General features: G+C 40.4%; 3 protein-coding genes across 5 annotated transcripts; 2 read left to right on the top strand and 1 right to left on the bottom strand.

The window, feature by feature from the left end:
• Nucleotides 1-1,930: 1,930 nt before the first annotated feature.
• On the bottom strand, nt 1,931-8,204 carry nolc1 (nucleolar and coiled-body phosphoprotein 1). Its single transcript, XM_051076800.1, is given in 17 exon segments — nt 1,931-2,999; nt 3,098-3,181; nt 3,327-3,454; nt 3,664-3,753; nt 3,756-3,999; nt 4,001-4,749; nt 4,989-5,319; nt 5,321-5,340; nt 5,437-5,526; nt 5,604-5,741; nt 6,038-6,149; nt 6,281-6,408; nt 6,519-6,642; nt 6,749-6,870; nt 6,973-7,130; nt 7,644-7,699; nt 8,028-8,204. Coding segments are annotated over 17 exon segments (2,895 nt in total). The 5' UTR covers nt 8,190-8,204; the 3' UTR covers nt 1,931-2,840.
• A 421-nt stretch (nt 8,205-8,625) lies between these two features.
• On the top strand, nt 8,626-10,456 carry mrps6 (mitochondrial ribosomal protein S6). The gene is made up of 2 exons (XM_018660085.2): nt 8,626-9,102; nt 10,339-10,456. Exon 1 carries the CDS (start codon nt 8,764-8,766, stop codon nt 9,094-9,096), a length of 333 nt encoding a protein of 110 aa, XP_018515601.1. The 5' UTR covers nt 8,626-8,763; the 3' UTR covers nt 9,097-9,102; nt 10,339-10,456.
• Nucleotides 10,457-11,424: 968 nt separating this feature from the next.
• Nucleotides 11,425-20,246, top strand: psap (prosaposin). 3 transcript variants are annotated; one of them, XM_051076802.1, is made up of 15 exons: nt 11,425-11,593; nt 14,677-14,810; nt 15,007-15,081; nt 15,189-15,314; nt 16,025-16,237; nt 16,338-16,481; nt 16,572-16,628; nt 17,687-17,796; nt 17,833-17,878; nt 18,000-18,092; nt 18,196-18,379; nt 18,563-18,726; nt 18,815-18,895; nt 19,115-19,222; nt 19,403-20,246. In XM_051076802.1, the coding sequence occupies exons 1-15, from the start codon at nt 11,560-11,562 to the stop codon at nt 19,436-19,438; spliced, it is 1,605 nt and encodes a 534-aa protein (XP_050932759.1). In that variant the 5' UTR covers nt 11,425-11,559; the 3' UTR covers nt 19,439-20,246. The 3 variants fall into 3 exon arrangements, with proteins under 3 accessions (XP_050932759.1, XP_050932758.1, XP_018515600.1); XM_051076801.1 differs by having other exon boundaries at nt 17,687-17,878; nt 19,403-19,468; nt 19,647-20,246; XM_018660084.2 differs by having other exon boundaries at nt 17,687-17,878.
• Nucleotides 20,247-26,665: the final 6,419 nt, after the last annotated feature.

Below are 26,665 nucleotides of genomic sequence, written 5' to 3'. Positions count from 1 at the left end.
ACAGTAACTCATTCTCATTACACAAAACTTTTATCTGCAGCACAGCTTTACCCAACAGCAGTTCGTCCACTATAACCAGAGCAGGAAATTATTTTCATGGACCATTAATATGTTGATTGTCAATTAACTGATAAATTAACAAGTCTATGCAATGTCAGAACATTTTGTAAAATACCCATTATGCCCTGCTGCTAGATGTGGAGCAACACCCAAAGAAATTAATTTTTATAAATGTAATATTAAAAGCAGAAAACAGCAACCAGTGTGCACACCTGTGGAGATGGAGACTGTGTAGAGTATTTGCCTGATAAACGACTGTTATAACTTATCAGTTATCAAAACCTAATTAAATACAAAGTCATTTCTCATTGTCATTGAATTAACTTTTTTTAGCACTACTAACAAAGCAAAACACCTATTTATTCTGTGGCCCATAGAGACTTCGTAGACCACAACATGTAGCCGAGCAGCATGGCCTCCAAATGCATCGAGTCTCTGCACCGTAAACTTGCCCAGTAACAGCTCTCCAGTAGCTGTGCAGCACACTCTCCTGCTCAGCAGCTCAGCCATGTAAACCCCAAGCAAGCAACGCTCTGTCAGATTTCCCCGCTTGTTGAGCACTGGGGCCACGCTCAGTGGTTCACTGTTATCAGACTTGGGAGGGAGGTTATATTTGGAGTGACTGCAGACCTCCCTCCTAAGTAAACAACTCTTTATGTGTAGGCACAGAAATGTACACAGTATCTCAGTGTATATACACATGAGCTGTATGGACAGTGCATGTACTGTTCATCAGGTGTACATAAGAATTAAGCTTTTACCTCACACTGAATGCAGTGAGTCTATGCTTCATTAAGGCAAATGTTGTGGCATCTGTCATGTATTATACGTTAATACAAAATATTAACTGTTTTCATATGCATGTTAGCAGTAGCAATAATAGAGCTCACTCAGGCCTGTTTAAAGGGAGTTTCTGGAGTCTTAAGAAAAGTTATTTATTTTCTGATACAATCCACCAACCTAGTGTTACTGTCACTGACAAGAACTACTAGCTTTTACTGCCAACATGCAAAGACAACCACTTATCTTTGTTTTGTAAGAGCAGGGAGTGACAGGAGCTGCTAAAACCATTTCAAACTACCACTGCTGTGCTGTAAAATGTTCTGCGACACTCATGATTCAGAATCCCTGAGGCAAACCTGGTTGGACTGGCAGGTTTTAGTGAGAACCAGTTGAGCATCATTGATGTACCAGTAATGTGTTTACAGATTAATGAGGCCAAATGAGAATGTAAAGATGACACTGAACAGGGGATTAGACCAAGAATTCAGATGTTTGGAATAAAAGGGGCATTCCCATTTTCCACAAAAATGTCACTTTACTTTTCATGGTGAGTACTACACTGTCAACCAAAGTAGCTGTTTAATATATTATGTGATGTCAGTGATGTAATCTGGGTTATCTCTGTTTTGGCTTAGATATTGGGAGTGTAGGGTCCATTCATTGTCAGGGTATCTGTATTTTGATGTTTTGATGTTTGATGTTTTCTATTGTTACTTTCCACCTGTAATTCTGACAGCTCTCTTCTACTTTGTTTATAGTGAACAAGTCAAATATCACATGTACCATGTCATGCAGGAAACAAAAGCAGGAATGGGCAGACTGCAAGGCCTGGACACAGCAGCCACCCTCAAAATCTGTCCCATGGCATCAAGTAAAAAGGAGACAGCTCATGTACTAAACTGTCTCACATTTACTACTGAAGGTAAGTACTGCAGTGTAGAAATGTGTGACTGCCATCTAGTGGCTTTGGTGACACCTTCAAGTTCATTTTCTGACTCAGTGGCCACAAATAAGTGTCAGTGTCCAATCTGAGGGAAGGAAAAGGATAAAAAAAATAGATAAAATCATGATTCCCATCACACAAACATTTAATCTGTTAAGTCTGTTTATTTACAGCTACAAGAACTGGTAATAAAAAATGACAAATTCAAACAGTAAATTCAAATAATAGAAACGATCATGGCTCTCTGTTATGTCTGTGAACAATTCATTCAATACCACTGATTAACAGAATAGGGAGGGGCTTACAGGGGCATCCTAACATCAGAAGAAACAATGGTTTCAAAGCAAAATGGCTTGAGGTTGAAATGGAATAAAACTTAATAAATATACTGTATAAAACTCAGTTCTACTCGCTAAATGTTTTTATGTAATGTTAAGAGAAAAAGCCCAAGCACACACCCTCTCTACATTTAAATGTGGCTACATAAAAATTGACAAACCAAACAAACTTCAAGAATCCATGTGATCCATTAAAAATCAATATCAGCCTTTTTAAACATATAATAAAGAAATTTATAGGATGGCTGGCTGTCATTCAGACAGACGAAAAAAAAATTAATGTCACCGAAAAAATGACAAATCATTTGTCATTTGAGAATAAAGAACAGGTTAACAAACTCAAAACAAGAAAAAAAGGAAAGGGCCCAACACACACATTGGCTTTTAACCATTATCAGGCGGCCTGCAGCCACCTAGTGGCTATAAGTGTAATAATGTCACATGGATGTCAACCAGTACAAGTGTGAGGTCACAGCTGGGTACATCTCTCCTGCTGCCACACAGATCAAACAAAAGGTCTCCATTACAAACTAAGGGCAGCTAACTAAATGCAAGTGCCAGCTCAGCTCTACGGGTCACATTCTTCTGTCAATCTGCTGCTGCAGGGTGGTGACGACAGAGAGACTTGATACAAGGGGGGAAAGCAGACAGTTGAGAAGTCCTGATCACACAGGTACAGTACAGTTCAGGTGGGAGGGACCACGGGGAGAAGGTGCTCAGTCACTGTCAAACTTAATGGAGTTGACTGTGGTGGAGATGGCTCCGCCACGGTAGCTTCCCCTCTTCTTCTTGGTCTTTTCGTGGCGGAATGACTTGCCTTTCGTGAACTTGAGTATCTCATTGGCTTTCTGCCCCCAATCCCCTGTGGCTCCATGCTGGAATTAAAAAGACAAATGAACATGACAGTAAATAACGTGGTCATCTTAGCAATCTTGATATGCAGCACTGCTGCGAGAATCCCTACTGAACTCACCTTTGCATCAAAAGAGTTGTCCATAAGACGGGGATCCACTTCTACTTCATCCTCCCTTATTCTACGGAAAGGGACGTTGGAAGACTGAAAGACACAAGATATTTCCATCAAATTTCATCTCATCAGGAAGGTGCAGGTGTAGGGGTTTTGACTTATTAAGTTTTAGAAAACCTAACATTCGCTGGCAAATCAGGCTTAAGACCAAGTTCTAGTCTCTAGCAGGTCTTACCTTCTTATTTGCTTTAGGGAAAGTCTGAGGTGTTGTTGTTGCTTTCTTGTTTTTTGGTGTCGTGACTTCTGTCTCTTCCTCTTCACTCTCTGATGATTCTTTGTCTCTTTTTCTCTTTCCATTGGTACCTGCATGAAGAGAACAATTATGTACCAGTAAACACTACGAGAGTTCCATAAACCTAAGATGCATGAAATGAAACACTTATAGGCCAATAAAGGTGGGGTGAAAAGTGAACTTAGTGATAATAGTTGTTTGAGTGTGCCATTTACTCATAAATACATTTAATTTCCCTGTTAAATGGACACATGATGTTCAGTATTTGCTTGAGACGTACCGTTAGTTGCAGGGGTGCTGGGTGCTGTGGCTGCTTTGCGCGGTGCTTCCTCCTCATCTGATGAACTGTCTGAGGAGCTGCTGCTGCTCTCTCTTTAGGTTTAGCTGCAGGAGTTGTCTTTGCTGCTGCAGCAGGTGTACCAGGTTTTTGTACTTTTACTGGTACTTTTGTACTTTTACTGGCCTCTTCCTCCTCCTCAGAGCTACTGTCACTGGATGAGGACTCCTCTGGTTTTGCTGGGGCCTTGGCTGCTGCACTGGCTGTCTTGGGTGTTGCTGCTTTGCCATTGGTAACAGCAGGGATGGACTTGGTCTCGGTTTCAGAATCAGAGCTATCTGGAGGAGTCAGAGCTGCTCTCCTCAGCCTTCTTTGTTGGAGCAGCAGCAGCCTTTGTGGCTGCTGGCTTGGGTGCCGGTGCTGCCTTCTTGGGTTCCTCCTCCTCGTCACTGGAACTTTCATCACTGGAGTCAGAAGAATCCTTAGCAGCGGCGGCAGGTTTCTTGGCAGCAGCTGCTACTGCTGGAGCTTGTTTCTTGACTGCAGGTTTGGTGGCCTTGTTGTCTGAGTCTGAGCTGTCACTGTCTGAGTCTGAGCTGCTCTCTGCTGCTGCAGCAGGCTTTGCTGCAGGAGTAGCTGGCTTTGAGGCTGGAGTAGCTGGTTTAGCTGCTGCAGATTTAGCCTTGACTGGTTCTTCATCTTCAGAAGAGGAGTCAGAGTCTGAGCTGCTCTCTGCTGCAGCAGCAGGTTTAGCTGCAGGAGTAGCAGCCTTTGAAGCTGGAGTTGCAGGTTTAGTTCCTGTGGGCTTGGCCTTAGCTGGTTCCTCCTCCTCATCAGAGGAATCAGAGTCAGAGCTGCTCTCAGCTGCTGCAGGAGGCTTTGCAACAGGGGTAGCAGCCTTTGAAGCAGGGGTGGATGGTTTGGCTGCTGGCTTAGATTTCACTGGTTCCTCATCCTCGGAGGAGTCCTCTGAATCAGAGCTGCTCTCTGCTTTCTTGGCTGGGGCTTTGGAAGCAGTAGGTTTTGCTGGAGCTGCAGTTTTGGTGGCAGGTTTTGCTGGAGCCTCATCTTCAGAGCTGCTGTCTGAATCTGAGATGAAAAAAAAAAAAAAGCATTTTGAACATTTTTCAAACAAACATGACTATATAGCAAGGGAAGAATGGAAATAGAAAGTATATTTAAATCATAACTGACAGTTCTTGGGTTGTAGGTGATCTGGATTCTAGCCTAAAGAGATTTACAAAGTGAGAGCAAACTTAAGGAATTGCAGGAAATGTATCAGTCTCGCAGACATGGCTAACTCACATGCTTTTTTTGGCATCTCTTACCTGAGCTTGAGGACTCATCTTTTTTAGCTGGGGGAGTCTTGGCGGGTGCAGGTTTAGCCGGGGGCTTCTTTGCTGCTGTCTCCTCCTCTGAACTGGAATCCTCCTCTGAGGAGTCTTCTTTAGCTGGTGTGGCTTTAGCTGCAACAGGTTTAGCTGGGCCAGCCTTAGCAGGGGTCACCTTCGCTGGAGGTTTCTTCACCTCCTCTTCATCCTCTGAACTTGATGAATCAGAGTCTGAGTCTTCCTTTTTAGCGGGTGCAGCCTTGGCCGGGACAGGTTTGGCTGGGGCCGCTTTAGCTGGAGTGACTTTGGCTGCAGGGTTTCTTTGCCTCCTCTTCATCTGAGCTTGAATCTGGAAAGGCCACAACCATAAAGAAGAATGCTTATCACTCCATCAGCATCGGGCTACACTGAGTACAAAATTACTAACTCAAATCTCAGTTGTTACCTGAACTCTCAGAGCTGGATTCCTGCTTCTTTGCAGCAGGCTTGGCCACACCAGGTTTGGCAGCAGCTGTCTTTACCGGTGCAGGTTTCGCTGTGAGGATTGCAGTGCTGTTAGACACAACATTTAAACACTGGCACTTCAAGTTGAGAAAAGTGGACACCTCTTACCAGCTGCTTTCTTCTCTTCTTCCTCGTCACTGCTGTCATCACTGCTGTCTGAGGAGTCGCTGTCCTTGGCCTTGCTGGCTGCCGGTGCAGCTGGGGCTTTCTGGATTGAAGCAGGTGGTGGGACTGCACTGTACGCTCCTAACAAGACAGAGGAAGCAGATCAGCATCATGATGTATAACACAGGGACTCTGTACAATCATACAACATCTGAATCACTTTGATATCATTCCAGGTCGGATGAGGTGATTTCAAGTCTGGCCTCCAAGAAGGCACTAGCAAAACAGACAAATGAAAAAAAAAAGAAAAAAAAGAAAGCCACCTGAAGCAGTTTCTGGGTGGGGAAAAGATAACAGAACAGACTTTCTCCTACAAAATAAACACGGTCAGGTAACTGAGCATGCAAAAGTTAAAAAAAAAAAAACCCACACCACACCTGCTTTTGGTTTTTTGCTGGGAGGAGCCTCATCTTCAGATGAAGAATCTTCACTACTTGATTCAGCTGCAGCTGCAGCAGCAGCCTTTACTGGGGTGGGTTTGACTGGAGCCTATCAGGACACAGGAAGTTAGCAGTCTGATGTATACATTTAGTCAATAATCAACATTATTCTAAACTCAGGAATAAAGACAATCAAACCCATGTAATAATATTTAGATGTGGCCAGATTATTTAGCATACCTTAGCTGGTTCTTCATCTTCAGAATCTGAGGAACTGTCTTCACTACTGCTACTCTGCTGCTTTTTCTGAACTGCTCCTTTGGCAGGAACAGCTGGTTTGGATGGTGTGACTGCACCTGCCTTGGGTTCTATAGGATAAATTAGACAGAACATACATTTTCATCATCAGCTTAAATTTAGCTCACAATGAAAGACTGTTGCATTACTCAATATTAATGACATCTGGCAATACACTCACTTGGTGCAGGGGCTTTAGCGGGCTGCTCATCCTCAGAGTCAGATTCTTCACTGCTGGAGCTGCTGTCTTTCTTCCTTGTGCTGCCTGCAGCAGCGGGAGCAGAAGCAACTGGCTTCACAGGAGCCTACAAGCAAAAAACAACATTTAAGTAAGAGCGTAGACCTTGATAGCTTAAACCTTGCACCGATGGCTAGATGTGGGATGCATTTAAACAGGATGTTTCCTCCTACCTTTGTGGGAGCCTTTGCAGGAGCCTTCTCCTCCTCCTCAGAGTCACTGGAGTCTTCACTGCTGCTGGATGCAGCTTTAGTAGCTGCAGCTGCTGCTGCTTTAGCAGGCACCACCTTGGCTGCTAAAGTAGAGAAATTGAATCTGATAATGCTGTAGAAGGTTTCTGAATGGCACATTACCGACAGAATTCAAACAGTCTTAGTGTCAAATGCATTACTATTACCTGCAGGGGCCTTAGTTGGTTTTGCAACAGCTTCTTCATCCTCACTGCTTGACTCTTCGCTGCTGGAGCTCTCTGTAGTGGTTTTTGATTTCTTGGCCGATGGACCGTTGGTAATGTCTGCCTCATTAGGTGCTTTTCGTTTCTTGGCCTCAGGAGACCTAGGAAGACCCAAAGTGAAGTGATATTAAAGCAAGAGTCCATCCTAAAGCATACTTCATGTGCCATTTGTAAAATGACAAATAGTTTATATTTTAGTTTTAAATATGACCGATTCCAGCCTTAAGATAAACAGACAACCAAGAGAGTACTGATGATAATTAAAGATAAATCCTTGAGATTTGCAACTACTGTCTATCAGCCAGGTATTAGGTTAGCTACTAAGTGTATTTAATTGGATATGGGTCCATTTCCAATTATAGCAAACTCAAGTGTTTATGGACCAAGTAAATATCATTTGATTACGTCAGCAGTTCAATCACTGCTAAGATATATTTTGCTTTACGGGGTTTAGACAGTAGACCAATATGTCTAAATCTAAGCAGTGACAGCACTTGACAGAAATAAGACACGAACCACACAGCTGGTTTGGCCATATTATCCAGGTAATAAAGGTATTAACGAAAAAAACTTGACGATTGAAACAGTAGGGGAAAAGACAATAAACAACTTACTTCACCCAGAAGTTGTAGATGTTGACGAGGCTCTCCTCCTTTTCATCTAGTGGAGTCTGTAGAGAAAACAGATGAATCACTAAATTAGCCAGTCACCTCAAGTTTGTAAACTCTGTAGAGTTTACTACTCAGTTTTAATTCGCTATAAAGCAGAGCACTGTATGATTCCCCTTCGCGATCTATTGAAAGAAAGCGTTAATTAGTTCAGAATAAACAATTGACACACAACTTGCGCGTGAGCCGCTACACGTGCTAACTTCTCTCTATACGTAGCTATAGGTTCAACTCCTCGCGTGGTCTGTGTGGACAACTTCACCACAAGGCGCCTGGAGAGAAGACAGCGTTCAAACGGCTGTCAGCCACATAACAACAAGAGCCGCTTACCACTTTCGTCTGTTTCAGAAACTGCTCCGCCGCCTTAGTGAACTTGTTCTCCAGCAGAAATGAATAAACGCATTTGAAAAGATCACTCGGCACCGACTTCTGCGCCGCCATCTTCACCACGCTCCTTCTGGAAAGGAAGGAGGAGTCCGGAATCCGGCGCATAATGATGTCGTCAACACACTCTTTGGATATTAGATGGTTAACTCGATTCGAAAATATCTGACGCACTTTTGAAGAAAAATCATGGGTTAATTTTACCCGCAGTTTATTGCCGAGAAATTGTATAAAAATCAGAAAATTTCAAACTAATATCTCTATAAAATAAGAAATAGGCATATATAAACGTTAGGGCTCTACATTAAAAAAAAATCGGCCCGGTGGTATCATGAAATTGAGGTAGAGTGAGACCTCTTTCGCTAGCTCATTTTCATTTAATACTTACAAAATATTTTTTCAAAAGAAACGGCGTTAGTTTATTAAATCAGTATAGGATTACAATAGTTACATTTGACAGGTTAATAGTTTAACAGCATGTTTTCATACACTATTTTTTGTATATTTTGTTAGCCATTTTGTTGTCAATACAGGCGCATGCTTTACACGTCATCACCAGAAGACCTTTCCTGTCCCTCGTGTCATAATATGGTCGTCTTTGAGGTGAGGAGTGTGGCAATGATATCGACCTAGAAGAAGCTGAATTAGAAGTTTGTGATTCGAGGACCCTCTCGGTGAAGCCATGCCTCGGTACGAACTGGCCCTGATCTTGAAGGCAATGCAGCGGCCGGAAACGGCGGCTACTCTCCGGCGGACGGTGGAGACTCTGATGGAGCGGGGCGCGGTGGTCAGGCACCTAGAGAACTTGGGAGAGAGAGTGCTGCCCTACAAGATAACCAAACACAACGAGAGGCACAGCCGTGGGGCTTACTTTCTGGTTGATTTTTACGCAGCCCCTGACATCCTCCCGGGCTTACTGAATCACCTGCACCGTGATGTAGACGTGGTGAGGCCCACTGTGCTGAAGAAGGACGACCCGGTTCCCAGTAGCAACTGCTGTGGCCCCCAACAGTGACTGAATGTAAGGAATGGCAAAATGTGGTTAAAGTGCAACCAGTCGAAAACCATGCATCTGTTGGATGAAACCCACAGCTTGTGTATGAGCAGGAATAATGGCTTCATACACATATGTGCATGGATACCTGAAATATTCTGTAATATAAAGCTCAAAAGATGAAACAAGTCATTGCATCTTTGTAGCTGTGGCATCTAAGTTTAGATGTTGCATGCATTAATTGAATAAAAAAGTTAATGGAGTAATGGGAGTAAATGAATTTTCTGTCAGTGTGCTAACCAGCTCATGGATAATCATCAGTAGTAAATTGGGTTAACAAGAAGCAAATTATGGCAAGGACCTTGTCTATATTTAAGTTTTATCCTTGGCAGTTTTACGGATCCAGAGCTGTCCCTCAAATAAAGGACAGCTCTAAGACTTATTACTATATTTGTGGATTTGATCCAGTTGACATCAATGAAACTCTTGATTAAAACACTAACAATAACAAACAAACAATAAGAGTGATGTCCAGAACTGCAATTCCCAGGTCTGTAAAATGACAAGTGAAATACTAAGATTAAGTTTTGAAAAGTCATACTAAAACTACTACAAAAATGTGTTCCAGTATCATGCATAATAGTGTAAGATGTAAAGGTGGTGACCTCCTTGAGGTCAAGAAAGATGAATAGTTGTCTATAGAGCTTACATATCAAAAATGTTGACTATTACATCCTAAGTGCACCAGCAATGCTAGAAGTATTTCTCCATGATCAGTGCCAGTCTGTCTGAATATGTGGTAAATGAAGAAGAAGAAGCAGATATGCAATATGTTGACATGGCAGATATTATTGTCTTATTTGGTTTATCATAGATACATTGGTATAAGCTAACAAAAAGCTGATGCCATTACACAGTTTGTCCACCAGAGAGTACTGACAAATTTATTTTTCATTTGTTAAATTTTATGCTCAGTAAACAACTTTGTCACAATTCTTAAACAAACAACTTGAGTGGATCTTTATCAAAATGTTAGTGCTAAGTGTTTATGATAAACAAAAACAACTAACAAACCAGTTTGAGATTTGAATGACTTTCAAATATTGATATTAGTATCTTCCTCTAAACTCTCTAAAATGTGGTTAGTGAGTTCAGTTACTGTTCATACAGTCAGTGTCCTTTTCCTTCTCTTTATGGAGCTCATGTCGTGCTGACTGTGCTGTAAGTTAACCCCATGTAATGGTTGTTCCTTTTGTTTTACAGGTTTTCACAACTCATGTCCAGATGATGTACAGCGTGATGCTTCTGTCTTTGACCTTTCCATAGTTGTTGGCCTGCATTTGGATGTTATGTCATAATAAAGTACTTTTTTCTATCTTTAGACATTGTGCTTCACATAATGTTTAGTGGTGGTGATTTCAGTTCTCAATTTCATTCTTAGAGGTGGTTCATGTAGGTATAAAAATGTTCACTGGTACAATAATTTGAATTATCTTAGTAACTGAATAACACATTTTGAATTTTAATCACTATTGGATACTTAATGTTGAACTTTAAATACCACTTAATTTATTGCACTGAAATATTTTGACTTTGAAAACTATTTTTCCAGTCTCAGGTTGTGAAATTTGAAAAAACATGATTTCAAGTCTCTGTTTATTTAAAAAGTCTAAAATTCAGATAGAAAATTCACATGCCTAAAGTTACTGTAAAAATCTATCCAGCCTTGACCACTATCATCTGAGAGGGTCCCATAAGACACGGCTATTAGGCTACCAAGCTTGGGTGAGTTTTCCTTACCTGATCAAATTACACAGCCCTGCCTGACTATAAGAGATAAAAGTTACTAATGTTTTTCAGGGACTTTCTCAGGCTGATTGAATTTAATCAGTTGTTAGTCATGTTGTATAAGTCTACCTGTGCTTGTCCATGCTTTATTCAAACATACAGTAAACACCACACAATACATTTCTGGACTTCTGATAAATTAAACGATTTTCATGAAAATTGTATTATTTAGCATATAGTCTTTCAGATGGCTTTTTATTTAGATACTGATGAGAAGCTATTCAGCCACCACTGGAACTACTGCTGTGCAAAGTAAAAATCTAGTGTGCAATGTAGAAACATAAATATGTACAATAATTAACCGACAGGTCCAAACATCACCAACCGTTGCGCAACTGTTAAAATCTGATTTGTCTCAGTCTTGGTAATTACATACGGATGTGTTTGGATTTTTTTTTAATGGCTTTCGCATAAGTTTTTAAAGACTCTTGATGTTCGATACTAAATGATCTCACCAGACACACCAAATCCGAAGGCGAGTCACATGTCTTGTTGAGTAGTAGGTCACCTGACAGTGAGACATCATAAAGGCATCAACAAGCTCTATCGTCTGCATTGCAGTGCTCTCTACCCTCCGGTCTGCTTCAACCATCAGAGAAACAGGAACAGAGAGGCGAGCCGGAAAACAGCGCAGTCATGCTGCTTTTAACTCTGCTTTTCGTGTCTTCAGGTAATGTCAGTACGCAAAGAAATAATGATTGGTGTGTTGTACATGGTGGTGATATTGTTGAGACAGTTGTCAGTTCACAGTTAAGGCTGCGTGGTTGTGTAACTAAATGCGTTTCAACATCAAAACGCGGAAACGTCTCAAGCAACGTTAGCTTTAATAAACAGAAGCAAATCGGCTAATGTTAACTCAAACAGCGAACACTGGCTGTGAATTATAAAAGCAAATCCGGTGTTAGTATTCATTGTTTTAATTTGCCATACCTGTCCTAAATCTGTAAAGAAGTCGTGTTACACAAATGTTGACCGTTTGTCTTTGAGGTTTGTTTGGCCCGCAGCCTCAGTTGGTAACGGCTCGGCTAACGTTAGCATGCCAGCTAGCGCTAGTTGGCTAGGTAAACATCACCCCTACATTAGCCTTAGGTTAGTATTTGTTTTTGTAGATATATAGGCACGTCATTATAAAATTACCTAGATACTTGAGCTGCTAGCTAACTTATATTTTGGCGTGGGTTAATGTTTTATCATTGAAACAGTCAGGGCTGACTCGCCCTACCTGCTCGGACCAGATAAAACACTGCATCTGGTCCTTTGTTGACCCTTGGTTTTTTTTTTTTTTTAACCAAAAGGTGTAGATAGATCCTCTCAACAAGCAACTTTCATTTCAGCTTTTCTGTAAAAAGGTAGAAACTGTAACAGTTTTATTTTCGTTTTTTTTGTTCCTCTGGATTACTTTCTGTTATACCTGTATTTGCCTTCCTGTGCACTTTCGTCAGTAATAGCCCTGGCCAGTTTATCTTTATGTTCAGACATATCTGGGTCAGTAAAAGCAACAGATGATATTGCTTCAGTGCTATACATAATCTGCAGAAACCTGGGCTATTAATACATTACATATTGTTGGCTTTGTCTTGTGGCATTTGGAATATGGATCTGAAATGAACATCAGTTGTTTACTTCTTATCAGAGCAGAAGCTGTGTTTTTGCAGCCCAGTGGCAATATTGGTTCCTATAAGTCATGATATTTGTGTATTTAGTGCTTATCTGCAATGTGACTTGTGGTTTAAAACATCAATTGTATATAATGCCTTCTTTGCACTTCCACATTCTTGCATGTTTGCTGCAGACATTCCTAATTGAAGATTTAGAGCTCAATTATGTTGTTCATATCCCCTCTATTAATCTTTTGCTTGGTTATGCCGGTTGCTCTGAAACAGTTTTACAGGTCACATGCTGTTGTTGAACAATGCAATCTGAATCCTGTTTAAAGCCTTTTGCACTTTGCTGTGTCATGTAATGTTGATTCACTCTCATTATGATGAGTTTTTCTTTTTCAGTCATGGGTCACAGAAAGTGAGTCAAAAATATTACATTAGCTGTCACAGCTTTTTTTTGCTGACTTCTCATAAAACGTATATTCTGTAAACCTGTGGCTTGTCTTTCTTCTGTCAACGATTTACATAAAACCAATGTAAATATACAGTATATATTTTCTGCTACTGTGTATTACCTTTTAAACACAAAATGGTTTACTGCAGTGCTAAAGCCACAGCCAGAGATGCCCTCATCAGTACAGTCTGTCTGCTTGAGAACAGCTTGTTATTTTGTTTGACTGCTCATGTGACTCATGTGGAGGGCGGGAGTGCCCTGCCTGCACTGTACTGGTATGAATGCTGAGCAGGAGGGGTTTCACAGTGGTTGGTGATTGAAGGTTTGTCTATACAGACTGACATGCAGTGCCAATTCTTGGCTGTTATCACCACTCGCTCACAATATCCGCATACTGATCTGTTTATTTTCTATTTACTCTGCTGTGTTTTAGACCTGTTCATCTGAAAACATTTTAGTCTTATTTTCCAAATGTAGTTTCTCTTACATGGACATGATCTGTACCTCCCTTTTTTTTCTTTTTTTTTTTAAGAAGGGTTAAGAAAGCAATGGATAAAACAGGAAACAGTGCAAAGTATTAGGTGCTTTCCCACATCACTTCTTTCACTTCAGTAAAATGCATTTTGCATTGGCCACAAATTACTCACTTCTGTGACCATGATTTACATGTAGATAATAAATCTCCCCCCTTGTGCCTTGTCTCTTCTTGGTCTGTTGCTTTCTTACTGACACGGTCAGTCTAGTTTGTGGTGGTTGGTGGTGGGAAATCATGCTGGATTTAGAGGCATATGCTAATGCAACTCAGCAACTTGAACTAATAGGATTTAGTTTGTTTTTCCTTGATAGTGATTATAAAACAGTTAGGCAGATTATTTTCCCACAATGCTAAGTGTTTGAAGGAGTTCTAGCTTCACAGAGCAAGCACACTGTTTTTTTTTTTTTTTTGTTTTTTTTTGTCAGCTTACTGAACAACAGAACTTAATTGCATTTGATTGGTTCAGGTAGGCTGGCAGATGGTAGAATTTGCCTGTAACTAGCATATGACTGACAGGTGCACTTCTTTATTGAAACATCAAAATAAATTATTCCCTAAATTTGAAAGACATGGCTGCTGTTCTTTAAAAAAAATCCCATTTGACCCCAGCTATGCAAAGTGCAAATTCAATATACTTGCACTCTCCAGTGCCAAATTCAAATAGTTCAGCTTTATCAGACTTGACAGCTCTGAGGTATTAGGTTCAGTTTAAATAACAAAATACAACAATGCTTGTTGACATCAGCAAAACATCTTAAACTCATTCTTGACAGAGGTTTTTTTTAAATCTCTTAATTAAATACAGCCAGGGGAAGCATAGTTGAAAATTATTTTGTTAAATCTTCGTCCTGTAAAGGTATGAGGAAGTATGTGAACTTTGAGTTTCCCCCCTACAGTTAATAGTTTCCTCATCCTCATCACCAGGCAGATTGTTGTGGCATAACATAGTGTCTGCTTTTAACAAAACAAGACTTTCACTTCACACAACAAAAGGCACTCTGATGACCTGTTTAATGGCTATTCTAGATGTATTGGGAGTGGGTAAAACCTCAAACCAATAGATGCAGTACCTCTTAAAGGAAGAAAAAGCCGAAATAAAATATCCAGAATATGTTTTCTCCAAAGGTATTAAATTTGTCTCCCTTTTTTTCCCCACTTTGCAGCTGTGGCAACCCCTCTTCTGGGCACAGAGCAGTGTGCTCGGGGCCCCACCTACTGGTGTCAGAATGTAAAGACGGCATCTTTGTGTGGAGCTGTGACTCACTGCCAGCAGAATGTGTGGAACAAACCCCAGATGGTGAGACTGCTTTCCCTCCTAATGGAAGTGACGTGTGCTATTTAAAAAATAATAAATTGAAAAATATTGTTCCCTTGTGGGTTCTTCTGTATTGACATGGATCACTATCAGCTCTTCTGCCTCAAGTTTCATGAATTTCTTATGTGTGTTCTGTAAACTTAGAAATTTAAGACAACTACATTTATTTTACTTCCAGAAATCAGTGCCATGTGACTTGTGTAAAGAGGTTTTGATTGTGGTGGAGCAGATACTGAAGGACAATGCCACTGAGGTAAGATTAAAAGGAAAAAAAACTCCCTGTGTGATAAGTGATATGTGACTACCTAGATTTAAACACTAATTAGGAAAACTGATATCTGGTTATTTCTGTGATAACAGAGTGAGGTTCTTGGGTACCTGGAGAAGGCCTGCCAGCTCATTCCTGATGAGAGTTTGACAGCAGAGTGCAAAGAGATGGTGGATGACTACTACCCAATCATCATGGGAATCATTAAAGGAGAACTGGTAGGCACCATCAGCCCGTCTATGCAATCCTCTTGTTTTTCTGTTTAAATACGGAGTCAGTGGTGAAAGGTTCAGGAATGCAATAATTAGCTGAACATTAGTTCAGGGCTACCACAAACTAGTCTCTTTAATTTTACCATTATTGGGTACCATAGTGGATGCTTTCAATTGAGCTGTAAACAAAGATCTTAATAAAGCTTATTTGGGTTTGGTTGTTTGTCAGTTTATCGTTAGCTTCATCTAAGACTCTTAAAATGATCCATCTGCCACTTGGTGTCAAAAAAAAGGGAAAAAAAAAAGGGAAAACAGAAGTGGCTGTGAGCAATGTGCAGTGAGCTGAATAAGGGCTTTTGATGGGGAAGTGAGTCCAAGTCTAAATGGGAACAGAGTAGTCATTGTGTAATACTAAACCTCATGACTGGGAGAGCATTTGATTTAAGTTTCTTTGTTTCAACTCTCACCTGCTACAGCAACTGTGGGAGCAAAAGAGACCCTTCCACAGATCCTACACAAACAAAACCCGATTTTTCTAGATATAAACCACAGGTTGCATTCTTGTATGTGTCATCCTGCCATAATGCTAGGAGTCACTTAAGTTACTTCTGCTGCTTATAGCTAACATGTATGCAAGGCTTTTAAAGAAAGCAATTCACTATAAAGTTACTATTAAAATGTGCCAGTTATTGAAGTAACTTTAAGTTGTTTTTTAGGAGGATCCCAGTGTGGTGTGTGGTGCCATCGGGCTGTGCAAGTCTCAGCAGGCAGCCCTGGCAAAGGCTCAGGCCCAGGAGCAGCTCGTGTCCAATGAAATCCCTCAGGTTGACCTTTCCCAGCAAGTTGCTCCCTTCCTCCTCAATGTTCCCGAGCTCCTCTATCCTCAAAGTCCCAAGCAGGAGGCTCCCAAACAGGAGAGTCCAAAGCAGGTACTTTTGCCCTCCTGTGCACCTACATGCACAACATAATCTTATCCTCCTGTTGTTGAGCATTGTCTTCATTTTGCCCTAAATCCTGTCTTCCCTATAGGAAAGTGATACAGTGTGCCAGGACTGCATCAAGTTCCTGACCGATGCTCAAGCTGAAGCCAAGGAAAACTCCTCATTTGTTGATGCTCTCATTGAGAATATTGAGAACCAGTGTGACCTGCTGGGGCCAGGCTTGTCTGCAATGGTAAGAATCCTACAAGTGGAGGAGTTTTGATTTAAAAACATATTTTTCTCTCCAAAAATGTTGTATAACAGTGTTTTTTCCTCATTGCAGTGCAAGCAGTATGTCAACGAATATGGCACCCTTGTTATTATGCAGCTTATGTCTATGGTGAGTCTTCTAACTTCTCCACTTCATGTGCTTCACTGATTTTTAAGATAAGTTTTTGTGTTTGCATACATAAACCACATAACATGAATGGCCATTCTATTCTAATATTCAATGATAAGCTTATTGAACTGGTCATCAAAACTAATGACTGTGGTAATTTGTACATTTTGGTGGTGCTAAGCCCATATCCAGCACCTACTGGCTTGCTGACAGAATTTATTCATATCTTTGAATCGCTTACTTTTTTTTTCATTTTCTCAATTTCTGTTGTCTTTTTTCGTCTGTGTTTCTTCTTTACTTTCCTTCTCTCCATTCATGTGGTTTTGCTCTGTTTTCTCCCGCTCTGGGTTTTGTGTGCTGCTCCACAGGAACAGGTAGGTCTCTCTGTGTTCAGCCTGTAGCCTCTTAACCCTTAGCTCTTGCTTCTTGTACTGTCCACTTCATTAGAGCTACTCACCTCACACTGTAGAGTTGCATGTTGAATGATGGTGTAATTACGAGTGAGACTACTTCACTTCACCTGAACACTCTGCTTGTTTGGTTAATGACTTGACACTTAAGTGCCTGTTGGAACACCACAGCAAAGGGCAATGTTAAGATCCTCTCCTGTTTCTTCACATCAGATGAGCATACAATGCTGTCATATTTAAAGTATGCTTGGATCTTGTGATGTGTGCTTGGATCTTAAGACTTACTGCATGAACAAGTCAACCCAGAGATGCACTGGTCTTTTAATAATCTTGGTGGCAGTTACCATCACAAAACACCATCTCTGTTGTACCATATATGGCTGAAGTTCAGAGCTGCAGAAGTAAACATTTTTGCCAGTATGTGTGTTTCACTGTTTTTGGTATTAAAGGTAAACTGCATTAGATGTCTTCTTTTTGGACAGGGGTGGTGGGTGGGGTGATATGGAGACTTTTGCAATATTGCATGAATGGTAATGCAGTGGAATGGTATGCACATTAGAAACAGGTGGTTTATGCTAACAGCATGCAATGTGGCAAGCTTTGTTGACCCCTAGTTGTGTATCCTAAAATAATTTCTTGTGCCCTCAGCAACCCAAGGATATCTGTGCCCACGCTGGCTTCTGTTCTGCTGCTATGAAGAAGTCCATTCCCATGCTGAAGCTGCAGGCTGCCAAGACTGTGCCAGCTGCCAAGACTGTGCCAGCTGCCAAGACTGTGCCAGCTGCCAAGACTGTACCTGCTCTCAAACTTGTCCCTGCCACAAAGATGGATTCTGCTAAGGTAAGTCATGGTGGGCGCTTGACTGCCTGCTTATCAGCATTTGATAGTGATGCAAGATAAAAATCAGTCTTGTAGTGCACTATTACACACCCACATGAGACATTTCCTCTTTGTGTTCCAGCCCATGGTGCGTGTCCGTGATTCCCCATCATGTGCCATCTGTGAGTTTGTGATGAAGCAGCTGGAGAGTATGTTGGAGGATCAGACAACCGAGGTGAGATATATGCAACTAGATGTATCCACTACAGCCCTACAAATCTGCTGCCAGTGCAGTTAGACATAGCTGTTGTGTCAAGCTGACCACGTCTTTGTCTCAGGAGGAGGTGATTCAAGCTGTGGAGAAGGTGTGCACACTTCTGCCTGACAGTCTGTCTGCCCAGTGTAAGGACCTTATTGAGACCTATGGCCAGGCCATCATTGAGCTGCTAGTGCAGCAGGCTGACCCCAAGACTGTCTGCACAGTGTTGGCTCTCTGTAAAGATGCCAGGCGTGCATACGTCCGTAAGTTCTCACTCTTTACAGCACACACTGAATGCAGATGTTAGCTTTGCTGACAGCAGAGAAGTTACAGAGATGTTGTGCAGGGGTGTGAGGTCTGATTCTGTTTTTATTTACTGCTATACAGCCAAAAGCACTTCTCCACATATGGATAATAACACCGATTTCTGCTCTAATTTTTTCCAGCTGTACTTGACCAGGCTCGTTTCAAGGCTGGTGGCTACTGTGAGGTGTGCAAGATGGCCGTCTCTTACATTGACCAGATCCTGGAGAAGAACGCCACAGAGGCACAGATTGAGGAGGCTGTGAGGAAAGTGTGCAGCTTCCTGCCTGACACTCTCCAGACTGAGGTGAGTAGTTGCATCTTCAAGCTTGTGTAATTTTTATCCATCCTCATGTGACAGCCTTGCATTAACCCCCTTGTGTCTGTGTCAACAGTGTGACCAGATGATTGAACAGTATGAGCCAGTGCTTGTACAGCTGCTGCTCCAGATGCTTGATCCAGATTTCGTGTGCATGGTAAATAGTAAAACTAGATTAACTCCTTCATTCTGTGATTTTATTATTCATTAAGTAAGATGAACACTTTATCTTCATTGTGCAGAAGTTCAAGTCACTTGGATCTAACAGGAAGCATAAACTCCTCAAAAATTTCCTGGATTAAAAGAGAAATTAAGTCATTCCTGATGTTGTTTTTTTTTTTTAAGCTGTGTATGTATGTGTTTGTGTGTATAACAGAAACTAGGAGCCTGTCCTGAAGCTGTCCGTAGGCTGCTGGGAACAGAGCAGTGCAGCTGGGGACCTGCATTCTGGTGCAAGAACATGGAGACGGCAACTCGGTGCAATGTGAGTAATCTACATCTTTTTCTTTTTTTTTTTTTTAAACTCTTTGCCACTAAGTTAATGATTCCACTTTAACTATATTGTGTAACTGTAACTTTATTTTTATTTTTTTTTATCATGTAAACTTTTTACATACAAGTTTGCTTTGATGGGCCTGTCCAACCAATTGTTTCTGTCTTTTAGGCTGTGGCTCACTGCAAACGCCATGTCTGGGTATAGAAGAGGAGGAAGAACAGCACAAACTGATCTGTAGGGAATTAAAGAAAAAATACTGTAGAGCCGCTTCCCACTTTTAATTTTTGTCCTGTTTTCCTTTTTTAATAGACTTAAATGACTGCAATTTATGTTTAAATTAACTTTGATATTTTGAAAGATGTCATGGTGGAAAGGGACTGGACATTTGTTGTTTTTTTTTTTTTTTTGGCAGGAGGGTGGGGAGCAAGGAAGGAGTGACTACATGTAGAGTGGCCTGTAGCTCAGCCTGTTGCTTTCCTGAGCAGAAGTCCCAAAGTGTTACCACTGGGCTTTGCAGATTTGCATAATTTCGGTTGTATTTCCCTATACTGCTTGCTGGGTGTGGTGTGTATGTGTTGTATAAGACACAAATTCAAGTCTCACGTGTTGATATTATGTTGATAGCATCAGATGGCTGCGGTCCTGATGGGTCTTCAGACACCCCTCCTTAACTGTATTCTATCCCTTCTACCTGGAGGAACTGATTTCAAAAAGGCAAGACAGCTCAGTGTGTTAAGAATGACTGGCATTACTTTTAGCAGTATGTCTGATCCTTTAAACAGATTTCTATTTTGTAGACAGAAAATGTTTGTTTTTTGTTTTAAGGAGCTGATATGGAGGTAATTAAACTGAGAATGTACCTCCCACTCATCTCCCATTGTTTGCACTCTTCCTACTGTTTGTAAATCACTGCATTTCTAACGTACAAAAAACATCTCAAATTGTCTGCTTCAAACCCTGAGCCAATTGTCTGCTCTGTACATTTTTAACAATTAAAGTGATCCCAATCCACTGTTTTTCCCTTTGCTGTGAACTGAATTAAGATTAGTATTCTTACCAAGGTTTTGCATTAGGATTTCATGATATGCAATACTAAAATGACAAAACTGGGTGTTTGGTCTATAAACCTCCATCCAACCATTTTCCTAATTGTGGCCTAAAATGGGACTCTACCACCCTGGGAATTTCTTCAAATTTAGCTCAAATGTTCACCTGGATTCAAAGATGGACATGCAGATTAACTGCATCTGGACTGGAGGCATCCAACAGGGAGAATCATGTAAGTTTTTAGCTTTGGCTCATCAGTATGTAAGCATCATTACTATTGTAACTCACAACTACTTCATATATAGTGCAGTACAGTATCTGGGCCCCACCTACCACTTTAAATTAAACTGAATTTCCCCCTTCCTGTTTGAGAATCTGCCCTTTCACATGGTGGTAGTGAGGATTGGAGTATCATTGATAAATGACCATGCCTTTGGATTTGAATTATTCAAGTCATTTCACCTCTAAAAGAATGACAAATATGTGTGTAACACGTGACTGAACAAAGGTTTGATCCCCAGACAAATGTTATTGTTGAAACCAAAGTCTTAAAAAAATTCTACAGAGTCCATATGTGGTCCCTTAAATTAGCAAGTTACCTGGATGATAACCAATTATCAATTTAGGAGATCATGACTAATCAGCAAATACAGTATGTGTTTATGTGGCAGTATGTTAAGTAGTCTATTTTATTAGTTGTGTCGTACTAATATTGTTTCTTTACAGGAAATGAGATGGAGTGAATCTTGAAGTGCAAGGCCCAAAGCAAACAACCAACATCTCGAAGAAATGGTTGTCACGGGGCCGCCTCTACGCAGGGGCACGAGAGAGCAGCGCACCCCCCCCAAACAAATGTTTTGCCCCGTCAAATCAAAATTTTATAAGCTAAGAAAACACATTTTCATAGATTACCCATTAAAAATGGAGTTAAATGTTTACTGTTAGTTTAAAATTCCTACTAAAAAGCCCTCAGTAAATATCCAATCACTGTCACTAATGGATGTATTATTAGAGGCATTAAAGGCACCGTATCCAGTTCCTATAATACATTCATGGTGGATGTATTATAAGGGAAATCAGAGGCGGTTGCTAGGTGGTACAGAATCAGCTGACAATTGATGTTTTTTCTGCTGTTGTCAGTTTGCGTGTGTTGTCAGTTTGCGTGTGTCGTCATCGGTCATGACCCTCTAGGCGGAGCGCAGAGAGGCGTTGAAACGAAGTTGGAAAGCAGATTTAAACCAACGTTTGAATTGTTGCCTTCGGTTTGCCAGTACTAAGAAAAGTTAATTACCGAATAAAAGTTATTGACCGAAGACGCCTGGAAGCTAAAACAAGCTTTGGAGCTGCTTTTTTGACGAAACGCGAGTGAAGCTGGACAATACACCTGCAGCGTGAAGGTAACTAGCTAGCGCCTAGCGTTAGCATTTGCGTTAGCGGCGAGCGTTAGCATTAGCCTTCTCCTTTTGACCTGATTTCCATTCCAAGCATTTTTATCGAGTGGGTAAGAGTGTTTGTGTTTCCGTGACTGAGGTGTCCCTGAGGTGAGTTGTGGATCCCCAACGTGGACGGGTGAAAACACAACTAGCTCCTGATAGTCTGTTTAAATCCCTATCGTAATAGTTTACAGTCACTTTACCTACATGTTGCATTTCTTTGTAACTTTGTGTTCCATCCTGGTCACCTTAGTTAAGTTTATAGCGGTCTATCATGTCGTTGTCATCGGTTTGTGTCTATTTGTGGTCTTTGGCATTATTGCGTCTGTTCCCTGGCATATACACTGTCAGCATTAGCGTTAGCATTAGCGGCGAGCGCTAGCATCAGTTTTATCTCTAATACCTTTGAGACTTTTCACTTTCTGTTGTTTTTATTTGCGTGGGTTAAGGCGTGTTTGTGTTTCTGTGACTATAGCGTCCATGACATGAGTTGTGGGCACCTTACGGAGGTAAGGAAACTGTTCTGTAGTCTGTTTGTCTGCTTATCGTTGTATCTATTTGTGGTTTTATTGCATCATTTTGCGTCTTTAGTTGGTTATTTTACATCTATTTCTGGTCTACTTCTTTGTTTCTGTGTGGTTGTTCCCACTGCGTCTCTATAGTTTTGTGTCCATTCCTGATTATTTTACATGTTTTTGAGGTCATTTTTTGTTTCATCGTGGCAGTTAAGCATCTCATTGTGATTGTTTTCCATCTGAGGTTTTTTTGGCAGTTGTCTTTGTTTGTCTTTGTATATTTGTGGCAGTAATCTCTCCATAGCTATCTATCGACCCACAGTTGTATATTTGTAATGGGAAATTTGTTTGTGGTGTCTTAACACTTGATTGAGCTCAGTTATATGTAAAATTTTTGCCTGAAAACTAAATTTTAACTCTGTGCTCCTCCACAAGTTTGAGCCTCAAACATTTTGGTTACTTTGTTGTTGATTCTTAAAGATGTGATGCTTTTTGTTGTCATATGCGACAGTAAACAGATCATTTTCTGAAACACTCTTCTAATATTTGGAGAATGTTCCTGTTCAGCTGTAATTTTGAATATTTATCTGTGTTTTCATGGTTACACTGTTGATGAGGAATAGGTAGTAGTGTATTGATCATTTTCCTTTGTATGTTTCTCTTTGATTTCCCCAGGTGTCACCACTTCGTCCACAATCGCCAAGACGTGGTCCCTGATCAGAGAGACATTGTTGAGGATGAGGGAGACATCGTCCACAATCAGTGACATTGTCCATGATTGCAGAGACCTTGTCAAAGACGAGAGAGATGTTGTCCATGATCAGAGACATTGTCCCATGCTTTGCAGAGCTCTGCGCAAGAATCGGTAGAGACACTGTGGTTCCTCGATTTGACGGCATGACCGCGATCATGGAGATATTTGTCAATGATCACAGAGACACTGTCTATGATCTCAGAGACATCGTCCACGATCACAAAGACATTGTCCATGATCACAGAGACTTTGTCCATAATCTCAGAAACACTGTCCGCGATCACAGAGACGTAGTCCACGATCACAGAGAGTCTTCGTACAATGAAGAAGTTTTTTGAGACCAGGACAGAGACCTCCAGGTAATTCACAAACAGCTTTACATCAACTGTTCAACACAGAGCACTGACATTAAACTGTTTATGTTCAGTATTCAATACATCAGGAAAGTGTAATAATAAAAGTAATCTGCAATATAAATGTAATGTATAAGTAATTTGTTTTAATAGAAGTAATGTAAAAGTAATTAGCAATGTCAGATGTGAGATGTAATAGTAAGAGTAATCTGTTACTAGATGTAGTTTGCAACAGTAAAAGTTATTTGTAAATTTAGTAATACATAATGAGAATAGTAATATGTAAAGGGAAAAGTAATATGATAAAAGAGGTCACAATCAAAGTAATCTGTACTATAAAAGCAATTCCGAAGTAACAGTAATCCAAAATAGAAGTAAAAATGCCACAGTATAGTAAGGTGTCAAAAACCATCAAAAAATGCCATAGTACATTAAGGCTTCAAAACTAGTCAAAAAATGTGTAAGGCGTCAAAAAATGGCATGGTATAGCAAGGTGTCCAAAATGGTTAAAAAATGTCATATTATACTAAGGCATGTAAAACCATCAAATGTTGTGGTTCAACTGTAATGTTGAATATTCATCTGTGTTTTCATGGTTTAACTGTTGATGAGGAATAGGTAGTAGTGTATTGATCATTTTCCTTTGTATGTTTCTCTTTGATTTCCTCCAGGTGTCACCACTTCGTCCACAACATCATCCACAATCGCAGAGACATGGTCCATGATCGGAGAGACATTGTTGAGGATGAGGGAGACTTCGTCCACGATCAGAGACATTGTCTATGATCGCAGAGACCTTGTCAAAGATGAGAGAGACGTTGTCCGTGATCAGAGACATTGTCCATGCTTCGTAGAGACCTTGCGATAGAATCGGCGGAGACGGGGGTCACCGATTTGACGGCATTGCCCGCGATCAGGGACATTGTCGATGACCACAGAGACACACTGTCTATGATCTCAGAGACATCGTCCATGATCACAAAGACATAGTCCATGATCGCAGAGACATTGTCCATAATCTCAGAGACATTGTCCGCGATCACAGAGACGTAGTCCACGATGACAGAGATGTAGTCCAAGATCACAGAGTCTTTGTACAATGAAGAAGTTCTTTCAGACCAAGACAGAGGCCTCCAGGTAATTCACAAACAGCCTTACATCAACTGTCCAACACAGAACACTGTTTAGTAAGGCATCAAAATGGTCAAAAAATGTAATAGTATATTTAGGCGTCAAAAACTGTCATAGTATGGTAAGGCATCAAAAATGGTCAAAAAATGTCATAGTATCGTAAGGCGTCAAAAATGATCAAAAAATGTCACAGGATGGTAATGTGTCAAATACCATCAAATTATGTCATGATATAGTAAGGTGTCAAAAACCATCATGTCATCAAAATATGTCCTAGTATATTAAGGCATCAAAAACCAGGTTCAGGTGTAATGTTGAATATTTATTTGTGTTTTCATGGTTAAACTGTTGATGAAGAATAGGTAGTAGTGTATTGATCATTTTCCCTTGTATGTTTCTCTTTGATTTCCTCCAGGTGTCACCACTTCGTCCACAACATCATCCACAATCGCAGAGACATGGTCCATGATCGGAGAGACATTGTTGAGGATGAGGGAGACTTCGTCCACGATCAGAGACATTGTCTATGATCGCAGAGACCTTGTCAAAGATGAGAGAGACGTTGTCCGTGATCAGAGACATTGTCCATGCTTCGTAGAGACCTTGCGATAGAATCGGCGGAGACGGGGGTCACCGATTTGACGGCATTGCCCGCGATCAGGGACATTGTCGATGACCACAGAGACACCATCTATGATCTCAGAGACATCGTCCACGATCACAAAGACATAGTCAATGATCGCAGAGACATTGTCCATAATCTCAGAGACATTGTCCGCGATCACAGAGACGTAGTCCACGATGACAGAGATGTAGTCCAAGATCACAGAGAGTCTTCGTACAATGGAGATGTTCTTTTAGACCAAGACAGAGGCCTCCAGGTAATTCACAAACAGCTTTACATCAACTGTCCAACACAGAGCACTGTTTAGTAAGGCATCAAAAACAGCCAAAAGTGTCATAAGGGGTCAAAGAAGGCCAAAAAATGTCATAGTATAGGGAGGCATCCAAAACCATCAAAAAATGTGATAGTATAGTAGGGCATCAAAACAGCCAAAAAATTGATAGTATAGTAAGGCATCAAAAATCATTAAAAAATGTCATAGTATAGTAAGACATCAAAAACCATTAAAAATGTCATAGTAAGGCATCAAAAACCATCAAAAAATGTCATCATAAGGGATCCCAGAAGACCAAAAAATGTCATAGTATAGCGAGGTGTCAAAAATCCATCAAAAATGTAGTATAGTGTCAAAAGTGTCATAGTATCATAAGGCATGAAAAATGGTCAAAAAATGTCATAGTATAGAATGGGGTCAAAAATGGTCAAAAAATGCCATAGTATAGTACGGGGTCAAAAACCACCAAAACATACCAAAGTATAGTAAGGGGTCAAAAACCACCTAAAAATGTCATAGCATAGTAAGGCATGAAAAATGGTCAAAAAATGTCATAGAATATTGTGGGGTCAAAAATGGTCAAAAAATGTCATAGTATAGTAAAGGGTCAAAAACCACCAAAACATGTCAAAATATAGTAAGGCATGAAAAATGGTCAAAAATGTCATAGTATAGTAAAGGGTCAAAACTGGTCAAAAAATGTCATAGTATAGTATAGCGTCAAAAACCACCAAAACATGTCATAGTATAGTAAAGGGTCAAAAATGGTCAAAAAATGTCATAGTATAGTAAGGAGTCAAAAACCACCAAAAATGTCATAGTATAGTAAGGCATGAAAAATGGTCAGAAAATGACATAGTATAGTAAGGAGTCAAAAATCACCAAAACATGTCAAAATATAGTAAGGCATGAAAAATTGTCAAAAAATGTCATAGTATAGTATAGCGTCAAAAATAATCAAAAAATGTCATAGTATATTAAGGCATGAAAAATGGTCAGAAAATGTCATAGTATAATAAGGTGTCAAAATGGTCAAAAATGTCATAGTATAGTAAAGGGTCAAAACTGGTCAAAAAATGTCATAGTATAGTATAGCGTCAAAAACCACCAAAACATGTCATAGTATAGTAAAGGGTCAAAAATGGTCAAAAAATGTCATAGTATAGTAAGGAGTCAAAAACCACCAAAACATGTCAAAATATAGTAAGGCATGAAAAATTGTCAAAAAATGTCATAGTATAGCGTCAAAAATAATCAAAAAATATCATAGTATAGTAAGGCATGAAAAATGGTCAAAAA

This window comes from Lates calcarifer, linkage group LG16_LG22 (genome assembly GCF_001640805.2).
Source record: "Lates calcarifer isolate ASB-BC8 linkage group LG16_LG22, TLL_Latcal_v3, whole genome shotgun sequence".
Lineage (NCBI taxonomy): Eukaryota > Metazoa > Chordata > Actinopteri > Centropomidae > Lates > Lates calcarifer.
The sequence above is the reverse complement of the archived record's forward strand: the minus strand, read 5'-3'. Positions and strand labels throughout refer to the sequence as shown.

What these genes read in the sequence shown, in the direction of transcription:
- mrps6 (XM_018660085.2), top strand. Translation starts at nt 8,764, where the DNA reads ATGCCTCGGTACGAACTGGCCCTGATCTTGAAGGCAATGCAGCGGCCG.
- psap (XM_051076801.1), top strand. Translation starts at nt 11,560, where the DNA reads ATGCTGCTTTTAACTCTGCTTTTCGTGTCTTCAG. An exon ending in TCTGCTTTTCGTGTCTTCAG is followed by an intron (nt 11,594 to 14,676) that starts GTAATGTCAGTA and finishes CCCACTTTGCAG; the next exon opens with CTGTGGCAACCCCTCTTCTG. An exon ending in AACAGGAGAGTCCAAAGCAG is followed by an intron (nt 16,238 to 16,337) that starts GTACTTTTGCCC and finishes TCTTCCCTATAG; the next exon opens with GAAAGTGATACAGTGTGCCA.